Genomic DNA, 20,565 nt, shown 5'->3' on the forward strand with positions numbered 1-20,565 from the left:
AGAATAACAGTGATGCCAAATGAAAAGAGTTATATTTTAGTACATGCAAATTTTTGAATTTATTGAAAAATATATATACATAAAAAATAGTTAAAAATATATTTTTGCACTAAAGTTACAAGTTATCAATATACAAAAAAAAAAAAGGAAAAAAGGTAAAATTTACCATATAAAGTGTGACATCTTGTGTGACTTCAATTCCAAAATTTTATCACCAACTAAATTATAGTGTTTACTTTACAAGAAAGTATATTCAAATAATTTTTAAAACTTTTTAAAAAATTATAAACATAAAATATACAAAAGGATATACATTTTATTAGTTTACATCATTTCAAAATTCAAAAGATATATTTCCCTTTCTATTTATTCAATTTAAAAAGTTGAATCAACATTGGCCATTTCCTTTATAAAAGTGTGACATGGCTTTGTGCTTTTACCTCCCCTTCCTTTACTAATTCCACCTCTGCCTTTGGTTGTCCCTTTCTTTCTTGTCAATTTCTCCTCTGCCTTGAGTGCATATATTAGTATGCTTCATCCATAGTTTGTAGCCTCATCATGCTTAGCTCATCTTGAATATTCATCCTCTATCCATTAATATATCTAGCAACCTTTTCATGGTCTACTTAATTATGCCCTAATCTTGTAGAGATTTTATAAAATTCTTTAGTATAATCCCTTGCATTCAACTCTCTTTGTCTTAAACTCTACAATTTGTTGAGGAGATCAAGCTGACAATTACCTGGTAAAAACTTAACCTTCATTTTTCTCACCATTCTGTCCTACTAAGTGATCTTATCTTTACCATCTCTTTCTCTCTCAACCTACACCTCCTTCTACCAAAGTGCAACATGTCCCTTCATTTTGGTTTGCGCAATATTCACCCTCTTGGGATCCCCTACTTCTTCAAAATCAAAATATTCCTCTAATTTTTTTATCCAATCAATTAGTTCATCTGGTTCTAAACTTCTTAAGAATCTTGGCAAATCCATTTTTGTTCCTTACCAATATTAGAGGTAGATCTTATTATCCTTCTCTCTCCAGCATCTATTTCTCCATCTACATTCACACCTTCTTGTCCTGGAATCGCTACTCCTTTATCTTCATTGTAAATATCTTCATTTGCTTAGCCCCTCCTCATTCCACCTTCTAGTGCATCCATCCTTGCTTGCACACCTCTAAGTGCCTCCAATACTTCATCCATCCTCTTTGTTGCTGCTACCTCTACCATTCTCCTCCTTGGTGGCATCTTTCTTTCACTACACCCACAATTACTACACACAATGGTTTCACTACACCTCAATAGCACTCAAATCTCCCTTCCTAGAGTTGTAGTTGGGATTTGTTACGAGGGTGATGACACCCACCCAGCATAGGTGCCCCACAAACTAACCAAAATGGAGCAATATTTGTTGTCGGTTATAAACTTTTGATACAAGGGCCTAATTTATACACTAGTTAAAAAAGATCCCACATTGTCAAGCACATGCACACATTTTTTCTGTTGAGAGCCAAAAACTAAGATAATAACCATGCATAAAACATACACAACTCAAGATTACAAACATATACTTTTTTTTAGAGAGAGATTATATTACTTTGAATAAAAAATGTAGTTATTTTACATACATTCTCAATACATCCCCAAATTTCAATGACAAAGTCTACAGTGTTGGCAATTGACACTTAATTAATTGGTTTCACTATGTTGTCATTGATGGAAACATGGTATCTTGTTCCGGCTTCATGTTTTAATTCACTTGTGTACCAACAGGCACTTCACAGATACTACACCGACACCGGCACCAGCAGGATAGAAGGATTTCTTTCGTTACTGGCAAGAAGGCCGACATGGTTTATAATAAGGTTATTGGTATTGGAGGCCAACATCTCTTGGATCCAGCATCGGCAATTGTTTTTGATATTCATGTATTTATGTTATCTAGCTGACATGTATACTGATATTGTAATTATCTTTGTAAGCCTATATAAGACATGATAAGTTGTGTAGGGTATATAGGTCAAATGGATTAGATCATTTCGATATCGATATGGTAATGGTAATGGAAATGTAATGGAGATGTGGATGTGATATGATGTGAAATATATCAAAGAGATTATGTATGTGAGGATATTTATGTGAAGGTTATTCCAACAAAGGGTTTAGCATTTTAGACTGGAACAAACAGAGCTTAACTGGAACTGTACTTAGGCATAGAAGATGTTATCTTTTGTAGTCCAATACTTCTCCGGATTGTAGTATGGATTTATATGTAGTCAGTGAGGCTCCTTTTGTGATTGACAAATGTCCTCTACGCTGCAAGCCTTCCTGCAAATGCAAGCCCCTTATATTTTGTAATATCTCTTCGTATGGCCAGTGGATTGATATTGTGGGTCACAAATCCCACCGTGGTTTTTACTCTTTGAGATTTTCTATGTATAATTTATTGGTTACTTTACTTCTTTCAATTTTGTATGTAGTATACTGGTTGGTATATGCATGTTTTAATAAGGCTAAAATTGAACTTCCGCTATAATATTGATTCACCCCCCTCACAGTGTTAGTGGATTCCAACAATTGGTATCAGAGCCTTGTGCCTCGGAGGAAGTGTAATAGCTTGAGTAAGATCCTGAATCCAGAATCCATGGACATGGGCTTGGAGAAGCAACTTGAGATGGCAATTGAAGATTATGATGCTAAAAGGTTGAAGAACTTAAAGCTACAAGATGAATTGAATTCTGCTAAGGAATTCACTCTTGTCCTACAGGAAATGCTATCATCTATCTAAGATAGGAGGAAAGAACTTTTGCAAAATCGGGATGATGAAGAGAAAGATGCACTTAAGGAACAATGTCAAAAATTGAGTCAGGAGAACATGGTTATGAGAAATGAAATGCAAGCTATAACTATGAGAATGTCTAAGGAGATTGAGGACTAGAAGAAAAGAAATAAAATCTTGTTGTATCCCTAAAGAACAAATTTGAAGAATGTGGTAGGTTGGCTCATTAGAATGATATGTTGAGAAATGATTTAGTACAATCCCATAGTAATGATCTAACTACCGCAAGTGAGTATAAAGAAAAATTCAAGATTAGTTCAGCAGAACTAGATGAGTTGTTGAAGAGACAAAGGCAAATTGGAGATTCCAGTGGACTTGGATTTGAGCGAGGACAGTGTTGCGGTAATGCTAATGAAGATAAAAACCATAAGGCACTGATAAAGAAATTTAATGCTTATAATTTAATGGTAGATGTTTTGTTTGCAATAGATTTGGTCACATGGCTAAGCAATGTAGAAACAGAGCAAATCAAAACCCTAATTCTGCTCCCAGTGAATGTTTTAAATGTAATAAGTATGGACATAAGATGAAAGATTGCATAATGAATGTAAAATGCTATGCATGTGGAAAATTTGGACATATGGCTAATCAGTGCAGGTCAAGCAGTTCTATCAGTTTTAGCAAAGCAATTCAAAAGAACACTGTTACATGTTATGCATGTAATGAGGTTGGACATATTTCTAAATTCTGTAGAAGCAGAAATCCACCGATTTGTAATGGAGGATCAAATGAGAAAGGGAAAGAAAAGGTTAGTGAAAAATGGAAAGATCATACTCAAAGATGGGTTAGGAAGACTGAAGAACAATCAGCAGATGGGAATGCACTGGTTACTTATCTGGAAGAGGAGGTTGTTCATGCACCTACAGGTACCTCATCTGATAAATGAGGCAGATTCCTTAGGGGTAGGAAAAATTCATGAAGATATTGCATATGCCCCGAGAAGAGGTTCTGGAAGATGTTCAAAACATTGGAGATCCCTATCTATCATGGATATGTTTTGTTTGAGATCTGGTATCTTTCACCAGTAGTCATTGATGTCAATGAAAGATTAGGGTTTTTCTTGGAAGATATAAGGTTTAATTCACTTCATTTTTTATCACTTTGCATTTAGAGCGATTCAGTGTGATTAAGAGTGATTCAGACCGATCAAAGGCTATTTAGTGTGATCAAATATCTTCTTGAGCAATTTCAATGCCGACTGGAAGAACTTATTAAGGGTTTTCACTGGAAGCAATCAACAAGTATTTTTCTTTAATCATGGAAGCGGGATCATCATCTATTCCTATCTTTGTTGTCAATCTGATTGTTGTAGAGGTCAAGAACCGTCCCAGGCCAATTTTCAAGTAGTATCCACATGTGGCTACCCTGGAAGATTTGGTTGGAGCATTTCCAATGTTCCAGAGGGAGTTGTTTATGTCAAATATGTTAGGGAATACATACATTGTCACATTGAGGATTTGGGGACATCTGATATAAAGAGCATATACATGAGTGAGCTTATGGGAGATTCTAGAAAGATCAAACTGGCATACAAGAACATTGAAGACTTAAGGTTTACCATCATTTTGGACATTCTGGAATTCGAAGATGAAATCATTAGGTATGTTTTTAGCAGAGTACATGGAGAGTTTATTTGGTTGGATAGACCTTACAAGATCACCAAGGAAGCCATCAGGGAAATCACTGGTTTATCACAGGTTGGGCAATGTCCAGATAAGAAGGTATCTACTGATTATGTCAAGAAAATTACTAGCGCAATATCTGACAAGAGATCCATGAGAATAAGCACTATTACCAACATAGACATCAAATTCAGTAGCATGGTCATCGGTTATAAGGTAACTCAGTCAAACTGAATGAATTCTATTTCTAGTTCCTGCATCTTTGTAGCTTGCAAAATGATGAGAGAAAATGAGAAATTGGATCTATGTGGTTGGATGTTAGATGAGTTATTAATAAACCTAGGGAACATTAAAGGTGAAAAGAAAGGGACTTTTTGGTATGGAAAGTTAATTGTTTGCTTAATGTTATTTTTCATGAATGACACTCCCAGTTTTGGTAAGAGGCAATGGGCATTTGATATCCTAGTAGGGAGACAATTGAAATAGTCAATTGCTACCCTAGGTAGTCAGGGAGATGATAAAGTATGGGGATATTTTAAGGGATTCCATAAGTCTATGAAATCTAGGGAAAGGGTTCCTAAGAAAATTGTTGAGAAATATTCAACTGACATATGTTTCATAGTGAAGAAAGATGAAACACTTATGGAAGAAGTTAAGCCCCAAAAGATTTGGATTCAGGAAATGGGCTATGAAGTTGATGCACAGATCCTTGAGGCTTATGCAAAAATGTTGATTGATGCACCTATTGATGAGGCTGAGAAGCCCTGTGGTACTGCTAAACAAAAAACACAAGAGGTTGAAACAGAGTTCAACTCGAACAAGAGAGAGAAACACAAAGGAAAGACAAGCAAGTTTGTTGAGAAGATTTCACAAGACATCAAAGCATCGATTGATGTTGTCCTGGAGAATGTCAGGAAGAGGAAAGAACTAGAAGTGTTCATTGGGACTATCACAACATAGTTTGAATCTTAGGATGACATGCCCCTGGCATTCAAAAGGGTTGTAAGGAAGAGAACAGAGGAAACCAGGGTAGATGCTAAAAAGAAACCGGTTAGGAAAGTTACATTCAAAATATCGGCAAAGAAGCAAGCACCAAAAGCAACATCTTCTGGTCGATCTGGTACAACAAAAGGGAAGAAGAAGAATGACATTGATATGACTATTCAATCTGGTAATGTTCCACCAAAAACTTGTGCATAATTAGTTGATGAAATAACTAAGGATGGCATGTTAAAGAATGTACATTTTTACTATGATCGTTTAGAGCATGATGAGCAAAGAGAGGTAGAGGAAGAAGTTTTGTTATATTTGGATATTTATAAGAAAGCCTTAATAGAAATTGAAGATCAAATACCGGTAGAATTGTATGATATGTTAGATGCTAGGAGACTATCAACAATACAAGAAGACAAACACATAAAAATTCAAGAGTTTTTATCTATTTGTGTTTCTATTACTCCAGAGGAAATGGATAGGACACTAAAATTATTTAACAACAAACATAGAATAACCATTCTAATACTAGGAAGGGTAAATGAGATAATAAAGGAGGCCAACAAGACATGGGTCAAGTTCTTTAGAGAAAATCAATGTTTTTTTACTTCACTGGAATCAAAGACAGACACTGCAAACACCCCGGTTGAAGGAAAAGGAAAGGGTAATATGGTTACTTCACCCTCAATTTTGAAAAACATTAAGATAGTGGAAGTTGGGCCCCCGTTAGATACAAGTGTACAAACAAATGTTGAGATACTGACAAATACAGAGAGTGAAAAGGTTGATAATATACAAGACACTAATGTTGAGGATAACAGTCCTTCAGATATAAATGTACAGGTTGAGGTTACAGTTCCTATAGGGGAACTGACAGTTACAGAGACTGCACCAAGTGGCAAAGCCACCAGTGCAAGTGAGGAAGCTATAAAGGATAAATCATCAAAGGAGATGAAAGGGGAATCCAACAGGGAAGCAGTAGTGGGTCCATCATTGTTGTCAATTGACACCTCATAGGATGTAAAGAAAAACATAACCAAGATGAGTCAACTGAACTCATGATGATGGCTGCACAAAAATTAATGAAGGAGGGATCTATGGATAAAGGAATTATTGATCAATCAATAATTGTTTTACATAGACTAGTCCCGGAGTGAAAGATTAATAGGGAAGCGAGCCCATATGGCAAGCTTAAGACAATTACTGAGCACATTTCAAAGGATTTTCAATCCTTGCAGCAAATTTCAAATAGGCAAGCACTGGAGAGGTTCACACAAGCTAAAAGAGCTACATTTGATTAGGTGATTAAGTCTGAGAAGGAGAAGATTGATGAAAAATTGAAACTGATAGATAATTCTTTGAAACAATGTACAAATATTTATAGGTTATATTGTAACACAAATATACTTACAATTAATGTGGATAAGAAGATAACGGAATTTCAAGAGAAAATTGCAAGTATAGATAACTTTTTTGATATATTGACTTCATTGACTACATCCATTGATGGTCAAATTTTAATTTTGGAAGCCCAAATTTATGTTCTTGAGAAGGAAAAAGAAAAAATCATAAGAAGAGCCAGAAGTCTAAGAGGCTTGGTGAGTCCTTGGTTGGATTCACTCAGTGTACATAAGGAGGAGTGTATGGATATGGCTAGAAAGCCCACACCGATAGAGATAAGTGAGAAAGAGTCATTTGCACATATACGAAATGGACTTCTATCTATTTTTGGCACTTTCAAATCTAGTTGGGATACCTATCTTGAGCTATTGGAGAAGGCTTATTTGAAAATTTTCAAATCTGTTAAGCTTCAGTAAGATATTTTGGGGATATTCATTGTACAATTTTTGGATCTTTGACATTTCTTTTACAACTTTTGATGGCATTGATGTCAAAGGGGGAGTGATATAAATGTGAAAAAGAAAAAGAGGAGTTGGATACATTAGGGGGAGAAATGGAGTATGGAGTATTTTGCATTGATGAATATTCAGCTCAGTGGGAGCAGGCATGATGAAACTGGTAGATGAAACCATGACCATTTTTCACATGAGTGTTGCCATCAATACCAAAGGGGGAGATTGTTGCCAATTGACACTCAATTGGTTGGTTTCACTATGTTGTCATTGATGACAACATGGTATCTTGTCCCAACTTCATGTTTTGGTTCACTTGTGTACTGGTAGGCACTTCACAGACACTACATCGACACTAGCACTGACAGGATAGAAGGATTTCTTTGGTTACCAGCAATGAAGGCCGACATGGTTTATAATAAGGTTATCGATATTGGAGGCCGACATCGCTTGGATCCGGCATTGGCAATTGTTTTTGATATTCATGTATTTATGTTATCTAGCTGACATGTACATTGATCTTGTAATTATCTTTGTAAGCTGACATAAGGCATGATAAGTTTTATAGGGTATATAGGTCAGATGGATTAGATCATTTTGATATCAATATGGTAATGGTAATGATAATGGAAATGTAATGGAGATGTGGATGTGATATAATGTGAAATATATCAAAGAGATTATGTATGTGAGGATATTTATGTAAGGGTTATTCCGACAAAGGGTTTAGGGTTTCAAACTGGAACAAACAGAGATTAACCGAAACTGTACTCAGGCATAGAAGATGTTGTGTTTTACAGTTCAACACTTCTTTGGATTGTAATATGGATTTATATGTAGTTAGTGAGGCTCCTTTTGTGATTGAGTAGTGTGCTCTAAGTTGTAAGCCATCATGCAAGTGCAAGCCGCTTATATTTTGTAATATCTCTTCATATGGCCAGTGGATTGATATTGTGGGTCACAAATCCCACCATTATTTTTCCTCTTTGAGGTTTTCCACATATAATTATGTGTGTTATGGTTCTCATTTATGTGATTGGCTTATTGGTTGCTTTACTTCTTTCAATTTTGTATGTATGAGTATACCAGTTGGTATATGCATGTTTTAATAAGGCTAAAATTGAACTTTCTGGTATAACACGGATTCACTCCCCCCTCTTAGTTTTATTGGATTCCAATATACACTTCTTTGTTCTCTCTGTGTGCTCGTCTATTCTCCCTACTCCTTGCTTTGTATCCTAGTGATCTTTAGTTTCTCCTTCATTCTTGTTTGATGGGGTCTTTCTGGCTACTACTGCTTTGAGTCAGCTATGATCTATTCTTCCTTATTCTCCGCTCTAATTATTTTTATTCTCTGTCTTCACAAAACCAAAATCCCCAAAAATTCTGGAAAATTCCCAAAAATGTTGTCCAAAACTGCTGCAACCTCACCAAAATCCCTCATAAATGCTTTCCATTTTATTTTATGGCTAAAACTACTACAATTTCACCAAAACCCCTCATGAATGCTTTCTATTTTATTTTCCAGGCTTAAAACTCCCACTCAGGCTCATTTCTTTAGCATTTCTCCTAACTGCAACTTATTTATGAGCCTGTATAGGTGTGTTTGCAACTTAATTAAAAAACCCAAAATAAATTAGATGTTTAAATAAAACTCCTATCGTATGGTTGCAGGTGAGGATTCAACCAAAAGATCTATGTTATGATGCCCTTGCATCACTATTTGACATCAAATGTCACATACTAGACATTACAAAGTTACAAACCCTTGCCCATGAATAATACAAAACCCTTTTTACAAACCCTCAAAAAAAAATTGACCTATATCTACCATTGTTCAAGCAGATTGTTCGCCCAACTTACAAAACCCACTTTCATAATCCAAAAAATCCTCTTTCACAATCTGAAACAAGAATGGAAATCATGCATACACATACCTCAAAAATGATATGAGACTGCCATGGGTAAAATCCTCACCGCCCATGAATACCTACAAATTCTCTAAAAAAACCAACCCACCCATGAACATTGCAAACTACAATTACACAAAACAATCTCACATTAGCCCCTCACATTATAGAAAGTTTGCAAAGAATAGTCCCATTGCATGAAACAATGACCCAAAAAAGAGGTTTTTATAAAAAAACACTTACATTGAACAAGGTTTCTCTACAAAAGGCCACCCAATTTCATATCTCGACCTTTTATGACACTCATGACCATTGTATATATTCTTCCACATCCACGAGCTCAGAGCTCAGCCTTGGACAACGTAAAGAACATGCAAGAAGCATTGGGTTTTACAAACCACAAAAGGCTATAGGTGTCATGTTTTTCTTTTGGTCACCAAAATGGTGACACTTCAAATAATTTTGCTATTTTAAAATTATCATTACCATCCACCCCTACACAAAGAAATAACTCCATTGTCTATTGCTTTTAAAATTTCGTTGGCATTCCCTGGCCGGCTCCAATGGTGTCTATGTCCCCCATGTTTTCTCATAATAAATACTCGTCTTGCCCCATCTTGTCATCTGCTGGCCTCCACATAAGATAGTATTCCATGTTATGATAGGTATTATCATGCCATGATCATGTTGTTTTGTGTGGAAAATAACAAAAACCAATTAAAAATAAAGGCCCATTTTTAAAACAATGATTATTTCCTAAACTCTTTAATTGCAAACAATCATTTAATTTAGAAACAAAGACCCATTTAAAAGCAATTGTTAGTTTCGTAAACTCTTTAATTATCAACAATCACTTAAATTACAAACAAACCTTAACACAGTATAGATTCATTAGAATATACCTCTCACGAGCTCTTAATCGCAACCCTTGGATAAGGAGAAAGTATGGTCGTAGGATTTACGGTGATTTGGTGACAGGGTATCATATTTCTATTCTCCCTTTGAATTTAATGATAGTAGTTTTGTGGACTTTCATTCAATTTTTGTTGAAATAACTTACACATCCAATGCATAGTTGAACGATATTTTGGATTGTTGGAACCAGGAAGACTGGAGAAAAATCAATAGATGGGAATGCACTGGTTACTTATCCGGTAGAGGAGGTTGCCCCTGCACCTACAGGTAGCTCATCCGATAAATGAGGCAAATTCCTTAGGGCTAGGAAAAATTCATGAAGATACTGCATATGCCCCGAGAAGAGGTTCTGGAAGATGTTCTTGACATTGGAGATCCCTATTTGTCATGGATGTGTTTTGTTTGAGACCCAATATCTTTCACCGGCAGTCATTGATTTCAATGAAATATTAGGGTTTTTCTTGGAGGATATAAGGTTGAATTCACTTTATTTTTTATCACCTTGCATTCAAAGCGATTCAGTGTGATTAAGAGTGATTCAGAGTGATCAAAGGCTATTTAGTGCGATCAAATATCTTCTTGATTGATTTCACCACCAACTAGAAGAACTTGTTAAGGATTTTCACTAGAACCGATCAACAGGTATTTTTCTTTAATCATGGAAGCGGGATCATCATCTATTCCTATCTTTGTTGCCAATCCGACTTTTGTAGAGGTCAAGAACCATCTCAAGCCAATTTTCAAGTGGTATCCACATGTGGCTACCCTGGAAGATTCGGTTGGAGCAGTTTCCAGTGCTCCAGAGGGAGTTGTTTATGTCGAACATGTTAGGGAATACATACATTGTCACATTGAGGATTTGGGGATATCTAATATAAAAAGCATATACATGAGCAAGCTAATGGGAGATTCTAGAAAGATCAAACTAGCATACAAGAACATTGAAGACTTAAGGTTAACCATCATTCTGGACATTCTGGAATTTGAAGATGAAATCATTAGGTATATTTTGAGTATAGTACATGGAAATTTTATTTGCTTGGATAGACCTTACAAGATCACCAAGGAAGCCATCGGGGAAATCACTGGTTTACCATAGGTTGGGCAACGTCTAGACAAGAAGCTATCTAATGATTATGTCAACAAAATTACTAGCGCAACATCTGACAGGAGATCCATGAGAATAAGCACTATTACTGACACAGACATTAGATTCAGTAGCATGATCATCGGTTATAAGGTAACTCAGTCAAACCGACTTAATTCTATTTCTAGCTCCTGCCTTTTTGTAGCTTACAAAATGATGAGAGAAAATGAGAAATTAGATCTATGTGGTTGGATGTTAAATGAGTTATTAATAAACCAAGGAAAGATTAAAGGTGAAAAGAAAGGGACTTTCCAATATGGAAACTTAATTGTCTACTTAATATTATTTTTCATGAATGACACTCCCGGTTTTGGGAAGAGGCAATGGGCATTTGATATCCTGGTAGGGAGACAATTGAAATAGTCAATTGCTACCCTAGGCAGTCAAGGAGATGATAAAGTATGGGGATATTTTAAGGGATTCCATAAGTCTATGAAATCTAGGGAAAGGGTTCCTAAGCATATTGTTGAGAAATATTCAACTAACATATGTTTCATAGTGAAGAAAGATGAAACACTTATGGAAGCGGTTAAGCCCTAGAAGATTTGGATAGAGGAAATGGGCTATGAAGTTGATGCATAGATCCTTGAGGCTTATGCTAAAATGTTGATTGATGCACCTATTGATGAGGCTGAGAAGCCCTGTGGTACTGCTAAACAAAAAACACAAGAGGTTGAAATAGAGTTCAACTAGAGCAAGAGAGAGAAACACGAAGGAAAGGAAAGCAAGTTTGTTGAGAAGATTTCACAAGACATCAAAGCATCAATTGATTTTGTCCTAGAGAATGGCATGAAGAGGAAAGAACTAGAAGTGTTCATTGGGACTATCACAACAGAGTGTGAATCTGAGGATAACACACCCCTGGCATTCAAAAGGGTTGCAAGGAAGAAAACAGAGGAAACCAAGGTAGATGCTAAAAACAAACCAGTTAGGAAAGCTACATTCAAAATATCGGCACAGAAGAAAGCACCAAAAGCAACACCTTCAGCTCCATCCGGTACTGCAAAAAGGAAGAAGAAGAATGACATTGATATGGCTATTCAATCTGGTAATGTTCCACCAAAAACTTGTGCAGAATTAGTTGATGAAATAGCTAAGGATGGCACGTTAAAAAATGTACATTTTTACTATGATCACTTAGAGAATGATGAACAAAGAGAGGTAGAGTAAGAAGTATTGTTATATTTGGGTATTTACAAGAAAGCGTTAATAGAAATTGAATATCAAATACCGGTAGAATTGTATGATATGTTAGATGCTAGGAGACTATCAGCAATGCAAGAAAACAAACAGATAAAAATTCAAGAGTTTTTATCTATTTGTGTTTCTATTACTCCAGAGGAAATGGATAGGACACTTGAGGTGGCAGATAGAAAATTCTTTAACAACAAACATAGAATAACCAATCTGATGCTAGGAAGGGCAAATGAGATAATAAAGGAGGCCAACAAGGCATGGGTTAAGTTCTTTGGAGAGAACCGAGGTTTCTTTACTTCACCGGAATCAAAGACAAACACTGCAGACACCCCGGTTGAAGGAAAAGGAAAGGGTATTATGGTTACTTCACCCTCAATTTTGAAAAACATTAAGATAGTGGAAGTTGAGCCCCTGGTAGATATAAGTGTATAGACAAATGTCAAGATACTAACAAACACAGAGAGTGAAAAGGTTGATAATGTACAAGACACTAATATTGAGGATAACAGTCCTCCGGATATAAATGTACAAGTTGAGGTTACAGTTCCTACAGGGGAACCGACAATTACAAACACTGCACCAAATGGCGAAGCCACCAGAGCAAGTGAGGAATCTTTAAAGGATAAATCATTAGAGGAGAAGAAAGGGGAATCCAATAGGGAAGCAGTAGTAGGTCCATCATTGTTGTCAATTGACACCTTGTGTGATGTAAAGAAAAACATAACCAAGATGACTCATACTAAACTCATGATGATGGCTGCACAAAAATTAATGAAGGAGGGATCTATGGATAAAGGGATTATTGATCAGTCAATAACCATTTTACATAGACTAGTCCCAGAGTGCAAGATTAATAGGGACGCGAGCCCATACGGCAAGCTTAAGACAATTACTGAGCACATTCCAAAGGATTTTCAATCATTGCAGCAAATTTCAAATAGGCAAGCATTGGAGAGGTTCACACAAGCTAAAAGAGCTGCATTTGATTAGGTGATTGTGTCTGAGAAGGAGAAGATTGATGAAAAACTGAAACTGATAGATAATTCTTTGAAATAGTGTACAAATATTTATAGGGTATGTTGTAACACAGATATACTTACAATTAATGTGGATAAGAAGATAACGGAATTTTAGGAGAAAATTGCAAGTATAGATAATTCTTTTGATAGATTGACTTCATTGACTACATCCTTTGATGGTCAAATTTTAATTTTGGAAACCCCAATTTTTGTTCTTCAGAAGGAAAAAGAAAAAATCATAAGAAGATCCAGAACTCTGAGAGGCTTGGTGAGTCCCTAGTTGGATTCACTCAATGTACATAAGAAGGAGTGTATGGATATGGTTGGAAAGCCCACGCCGACAGAGATAAGTGAGAAAGAGTCATTTGCACGTATACTAAATGGACTTGTATCTATTTCTGGCACTTTCAAATCTTGTTGAGATACCTATCTTGAGCTATTGGAGAAGGCTTATCTGAAAATTTTCAAATTTGTTAAGCTCCGGTAAGATATTTTGGGGATATTCATTGTACAGTTTTTGGATCTTTGACATTCTTTTTAGAACTTTTGATGGCATTGATGTCAAAGGGGGAGTGATATAAATGTGAAAAAAGATATAGAGGAGTTGTATACATTAGGGGGAGAAATGGAGTATGGAGTATTTTGCATTGATGAATATTCAGCTCAAGAGGAGCAGGGAGGATGAAACTGGCAGATGAAATCCTGACCATTTTTCACATGAGTGTTGCCATCAATGCCAAAGGGGGAGATTGTTGCCAATTGATAGTCAATTGGTTGGTTTCACTATGTTTTCATTGATGGAAACATGGTATCTTGTTCCGACTTCATGTTTTGGTTCACTTGTGTACTGGTAGGCACTTCACAAACACTACACCGACACTGGCACCGGTAGGATAGAAGGATTTATTTGGTTACCAGCAATGAAGGCTGACATGATTTATAATAAGGTTATCGATATTGCAGGCCGACATCTCTTGGATCCGGCATTGGCAATTGTTTTTGATATTCATGTATTTATGTTATCTAGCTGACATGTACATTGATATTGTAATTATCTTTGTAAGCCAACATAAGGCATGATAAGTTGTATAGGGTATATAGGTCAGATGGATTAGATCATTTTGATATTGATATGGTAATGGTAATGGTAATGGAAATGTCATGGAGATGTGGATGTACTATGATGTGAAATGTATTAGAGAGATTATGTATGTGAGGATATTTATGTAAGGGTCATTTCGGCAAAGGGTTTAGGGTTTCAAACTGGAACAGACAAAGCTTAACCAAAACTATACTCAGGCATAGAAGATGTTATGTTTTGCAGTTCAACACTTCTTCGGATTGTAATATGGATTTATATGTAGTCAGTGAGGCTCCTTCTGTGATTCAGCAGTGTGTTGTAAGTTGTAAGCCTTCTTGCAAGTGCAGGCCCCATATATTTTGTAATATCTCTTCATATGGCCAGTGGATTGATATTGTGGGTCATAAATCCCACCGTAATTTTTCAGACATTGAACGAGGCCATGTCCTGTGACACTCGTGCTGTCATGTCTAGTGTTGTCAAGATTTATGAGGAGGGATTTAAGAAGATAAATTCTTTGGTTGATGTTGGGGGAGGTCTCGGCTCTGCCTTGTCCATTATTGTCGACAATCACAAACACATTAGAGGAATTAATTTCGACTTGCCTTATGTCATTGCTTCTGCACTTCCTCTCGCTGGTAAGCTTGGTCTTGGTCCATTAATTTTGTAAGAGTTGATGTGTTATTTTCAGGAACCTCCTAACTCTACACGCTTAACTAGTCTTTAAGTCCTTTTAGTTTCGTTTAAAAGAAAAAGATTGGGTCCACAATAATGCCATCAATTTACTGAATAGAACATATAATTATGAATAATAATTGTTTAGTAATACAATATTCTGTGCATCTAAGCTAATATGGGTTGGTTCTTCATATTGTAGGAGTACAACATGTGAGTGGCAATATGTTTGAACACATTCCATCAGCTGATGCAATCTTTATCAAGGTATATAATCTTAGATTATATTTGTATCAAATTTATAAATTTTAAAGAGTAACTTAAATTAAATTGAAAATGTTGTTGCAGTGGGTTTTGCATGATTGGAGCGATGATGATTGTGTAAGAGTGTTGAGACGGTGCTATGAGGCTATACCAGAAAATGGAAAAGTTATAATTGTTGATGCTCTTATTGTTGAAGGAAAAAGAGATGAAGATAACAAAGAAAATCTTCAAAGGGGAGTGGGCCTGGCATTTGATATGGAAATGATGCTATTCAGTACTGGTGGAAAGGAGCGAACAGAGATGGAATTTAAACAAATTCTTATCAAAGCGGGTTTCAAAAGCTACACCATCTTCAAATTGCCATCTATTCAAAACATTATTGAGGCTTCCAAGTTCTAAACCAATAGAGTGTTTGTTCTATAGCCACATTATTGTTTTTTATGGTGGCCAGCAGAGTAATACTTTTTATCAGTTTTCTATAAGGTTCGGGGTCCTTTCAAAACCTACCTTTTATCTTCTATAAAAAATGGCTTTTAGTTGTACGCATATATAGTCCCATGTGTTATTATAGTCATGCTCAATTTTTTAAATTCTTTTTATGGAAAAGTCATCATGATAATTTTTATCGGACAAAGAGCAATAGCACAATAGTGTGTTTTACTTTGTTTCACAATAGTGTGCTTTGCTTTGTTGCTTAAATGAAGTATTCTACTTACCATTTTAAACTAAATTTTTATTTTCTTCACTCATAACAAGTGAATTGATAAAATTTTGAAGATGATATGGACTAACAAATTTTAAGGTATATATATATATATATATATATATATATATATGTATATATATATATATGTATATATATATATATGTATATATATATATATGTATATATATATATATGTATATATATATATATGTATATATATATATATATGTATATATATATATATATGTATATATATATATATGTATATATATATATATATGTATATATATATATATATGTATATATATATATGTATATATATATATATATATATAAATATATATACATATATATATTTATACATATATATCTATATATATACATATATATCTATATTTATACATATATGTATATATATACATATATATGTATATATATACATATATCTGTATATATACATATATGTATACATATATATATATATATATATATAGAGAGAGAGAGAGAGAGTCCACTTTGATTGATCGAGGCGAAAGAAAAAGCAAATCTATAAATTGAAAATCTTAGCCATTCTATACAATATTAAAGATATATATATATATATATATATATATATATATATACCAGAATTGCAAGAGGACAGCACTCCTTATCTTAAAACAAAAAGTAGTTGTAAATCTACAACTAAGACCAAATCAAGAGTCCTACAACTACATAAGATAGATCATGATAGAGGAAAATTTGTACATCTATTGAACCTGAATGGGAGAAAAAAAATTCCCATAATGTCCTCTAAAGTTACCATAAGTTCCCAAGAACTTTCGGTCAAGCCCTTCCATGCACAACATCAACGTCTGAGATGACATAGACATCCTCTTAGCAACCACAACATCAATGATCATTGCAATGAGTTTGAAATTTGGGAAAAACCTCCATTTCATCAATCTCCTCCATAATTGGTTGTTTCACCTTGTTAGGAACATAGTTTGCCAAAACCTCCTTGAATGAACAACACCCCATAATCTCAATGACATTAGTGGAAGAAGTCTAATACAATATAATCATGGATGTAGACATCACTCCATAATGCCTTCCCAATCACGTGTGCAAATGCAAATTATAAAAGATAGCCCTTATGTTACAAGGTGATTCCTACCAAACAATGGTGTCCTTAACCATTAAAATTTTATTTCTTGTTTTTTTATGAAAAAACAAAATTATGTGGTTTTCATTTTTTGTCTGCTTTAATATCCATTATAACTCAATATAATATGAAAACTTATTAAACATGTTATAAATTCATTCTCTTTCTGGCATCATTTTCTATTGCTACAAGACTCTCGTCACACAACAATAGATTTATAATGTTGCTCAGTATGTGAAGTGACATTCTTCCACTTCATTATATATTTGAATTTTATTCTCTTTTGTCTTGGGTCTAGACATCGCCAGCATGTAGGTTAAATGCATCACGAAACTAAACTTATGATAGATGATAAGGATGATGTATCACATTAATTATTATATAAGCACAAAATTTTATTTTATTTCATTAATATTGTATCTTTGTTATTTATTATTTTTGTTGTTGGCTGCTTCGAAAGTACTCTACCCCAGCTCCCAATTTTCCTATCCTTTCTCACTGCACATGGAAAGCTTGACGAAGTGTTTGATTATTGGATTGATTGCTCACGTGGGAGGGTTTTCAAGCCAACAAGCCAGATCTGCACTGAGAGAGACACTGAGGGTGATGTTACTCAAGTGCATGCCAGTTTTGCCTCAAGGTTCTAGGGGACTATCCCCAATCCTATATGTTGTAACGTCCAGACATACTATGATTCTTTGGGCATGCTTCAATTCATAGTGAAGGCAAAACTAATATTTTTATAGACCTAAGCATTATTGATTTGACCAAGGATTCACATAGAGGCTGAATTCATAGTGAAGACAAAACTAAATAACTTATATGCACCCTCTTACTGAGGATGGAGAGGGCATAGTCAATGCCAGGATATCATAGATATATTCAGTTAAATTATTATTGAACTGCCATAATGAGAAATATTATTGCGAATATCCAGCATTGATCATCATTGTTCTTTTTGCAACCCTCATCACTGTTATATTTTTAAAATCATGACAGAATAAAAATATGGATGTGGTTGTGAGTCAAAAAGCATGATATAGGGGAGAGGATTGAGTAGTTGAACACATTTCAATTGTTGTGATAGTAGTTATTGATTTAATACCAGTACTTGTTGATTTAATATCCATACTTGTTGATTTAATGTCCAATTTTTTGGAAAACATTGCACCAATAGTACTGATTTTAAAGTCGTTATTGCTTCCATAATTGAACTTAGAAGGACATGTTAGGGTATGCGGCTCATGAAAATCAATTTAGAAGGACGTGTTGTGCTAGTTTTGGGTCCCCTCCTTCTCCTAGAGTGGACCACAATCGATATTATTGGTCTAGATGACCTAGGTTATGTAATATTATATACTTTACTTTCGACCATCCTAGTTGAGACTTCTAATGAATACCCTTGTATATAAGGATGATCTTAAAAGTATGCGTTAAGGTACTAAAGTATGGATGTGTTTGAAAAGATGTGATGTAGATGCAAATGATATGTAGACAGATTTGTTGGAAGAGATGTGCAAAAGCTAGTTGAGAACTTTGATAGTGTTTGATAGTGTTTGAGACTAAATATGGCCTTACAGGCCTTTCTAAATTACTTGTTAAGGAAACAAGAAAAGGAGGTGTGTCAGTGCAAAACTATGTTCCATATTTGTTGGCATTCAACAATGATAGTACCCTCAAGGGATGGCTTCATCTGCATGAGTCTGTGTTAGAAGGCCGCGGTGCCTTTGATAAGGCTTTTGGTATGAGTTTTTGGGACTACGTTGCAAAGAATCCTGAAACAAGCAAGACATTCAACGAGGCCATGTCTTGTGACAGTCGTGTTGTCATGTCTAGTGTTGTGAAGATTTATGAGGAGGGATTTAAGAAGATAAATTCTTTAGTCGATGTTGGGGGAGGTTTGGGCTCTGCCTTGTCCAATATTGTGGAGAATTACAAACACATCAGAGGAATTAATTTTGACTTGCCTCATGTCATTGCTTCTGCACCTCCGGTTGCTGGTAAGGTTGATCTTGCTTAGTTTAAGTTGTTTAAATGGATGAACAGTTTTATAAGAGTAGATGTGCTATTCTCAAGAACCTCCTAACTCTGTACGCTTAACTAGTCTTAGGTCGTTTTAGTTTTGTTTTAATTACAAATTTAATAATATTTTTTATATAAATTTGTGAATTTTAAAAATTTGTAATAAATTGTTCTTTTCTCATGTGTATTAAAACATATAATTATGAAAATTTATCGTTCATTAATATAATATTTTGTTTATCAAAATGATAGTAAGCTGATATGGTCTAGTTTTTAACATTATATGAGTACAATAAGCTAATGTGGGTTGGTGTTTAACATTGAAGGAGTACAACATGTGAGTGGCAATATGTTTAAACATATTCCGTGAGCTGATGCAATCTTGATGAAGGTATATAATCTTAGGTTATATTTGTGTCAAATATATAATTTTTAAAGGGCAATTTAAATTCAATTGAAAATGTTATTGCAGTGGGTTTTGCATGATTGGAATGATGATGACTGTGTCAGAGTGTTGAAAAGGTGTTATGAGGCTATACCAAAAAATGGAAAGTCATAATCATTGATGCCCTTATTGTTGAAGGGAAAAGAGAGGAAGATAACAAAGAAGAACTTCAAAGGGGTATGGGACTAGAATTTGATATGGGAATGATGCTATTTTGTACTAGTGGAAAGGAGCGATCAAAGATGGAATTTAAACAAATTATTAGCAAAGCTGGTTTCAAAAGCTACACCATCTTCAAATTGCCATCTATTCAAACCATTATTGAAGTTTCCAAAATCTAAATCAGTATAGTTCAATATTTAAGGTTTTGATCAAAACTATATTATTATTATATAAATAAATTACCATCATCATTTCAAGGAATCGTAAATTCATCACTTTTTAAGGGGAGAGACAATTAGTAGTTCTTAGAACTCTTTGGATTGGTTTAGTTTCAAACTACCTTGAGTCACTTGATCTTTCGTTGTTGTTTCTCTTCTTCAATTGTTATGTGAGTGTTCTTGGTTGCTTCTAGCCCATGGGTTATTTGTTATATGATGGTCATTATAGTTATACTTTTTATTAGTTTTGTATAAGGTTTGGGGTCTTTCAAAACCTCTTTTTATTTTTTATAAAAAAAATCTTTTTAGTTGTGCATATATATATTCCCATATGTTTAGTATAGTCATACTC

General features: G+C 34.7%; 1 protein-coding gene and 1 pseudogene across 1 annotated transcript; both read left to right on the top strand.

Moving 5' to 3' along the window:
* The first annotated feature begins 15,008 nt into the window (after positions 1-15,008).
* Positions 15,009-15,976, top strand: LOC131067940 ((R,S)-reticuline 7-O-methyltransferase-like). The gene is made up of 3 exons (XM_058003096.2): positions 15,009-15,215; positions 15,455-15,519; positions 15,601-15,976. Exons 1-3 carry the CDS (start codon positions 15,020-15,022, stop codon positions 15,913-15,915), a joined length of 576 nt encoding a protein of 191 aa, XP_057859079.2. The 5' UTR covers positions 15,009-15,019; the 3' UTR covers positions 15,916-15,976.
* A 2,782-nt stretch (positions 15,977-18,758) lies between these two features.
* Positions 18,759-20,174, top strand: LOC131067872 ((R,S)-reticuline 7-O-methyltransferase-like; annotated as a pseudogene).
* Positions 20,175-20,565: the final 391 nt, after the last annotated feature.

This window comes from Cryptomeria japonica, chromosome 6, assembly GCF_030272615.1.
Source record: "Cryptomeria japonica chromosome 6, Sugi_1.0, whole genome shotgun sequence".
In the NCBI taxonomy this organism is placed as follows: domain Eukaryota; kingdom Viridiplantae; phylum Streptophyta; class Pinopsida; order Cupressales; family Cupressaceae; genus Cryptomeria; species Cryptomeria japonica.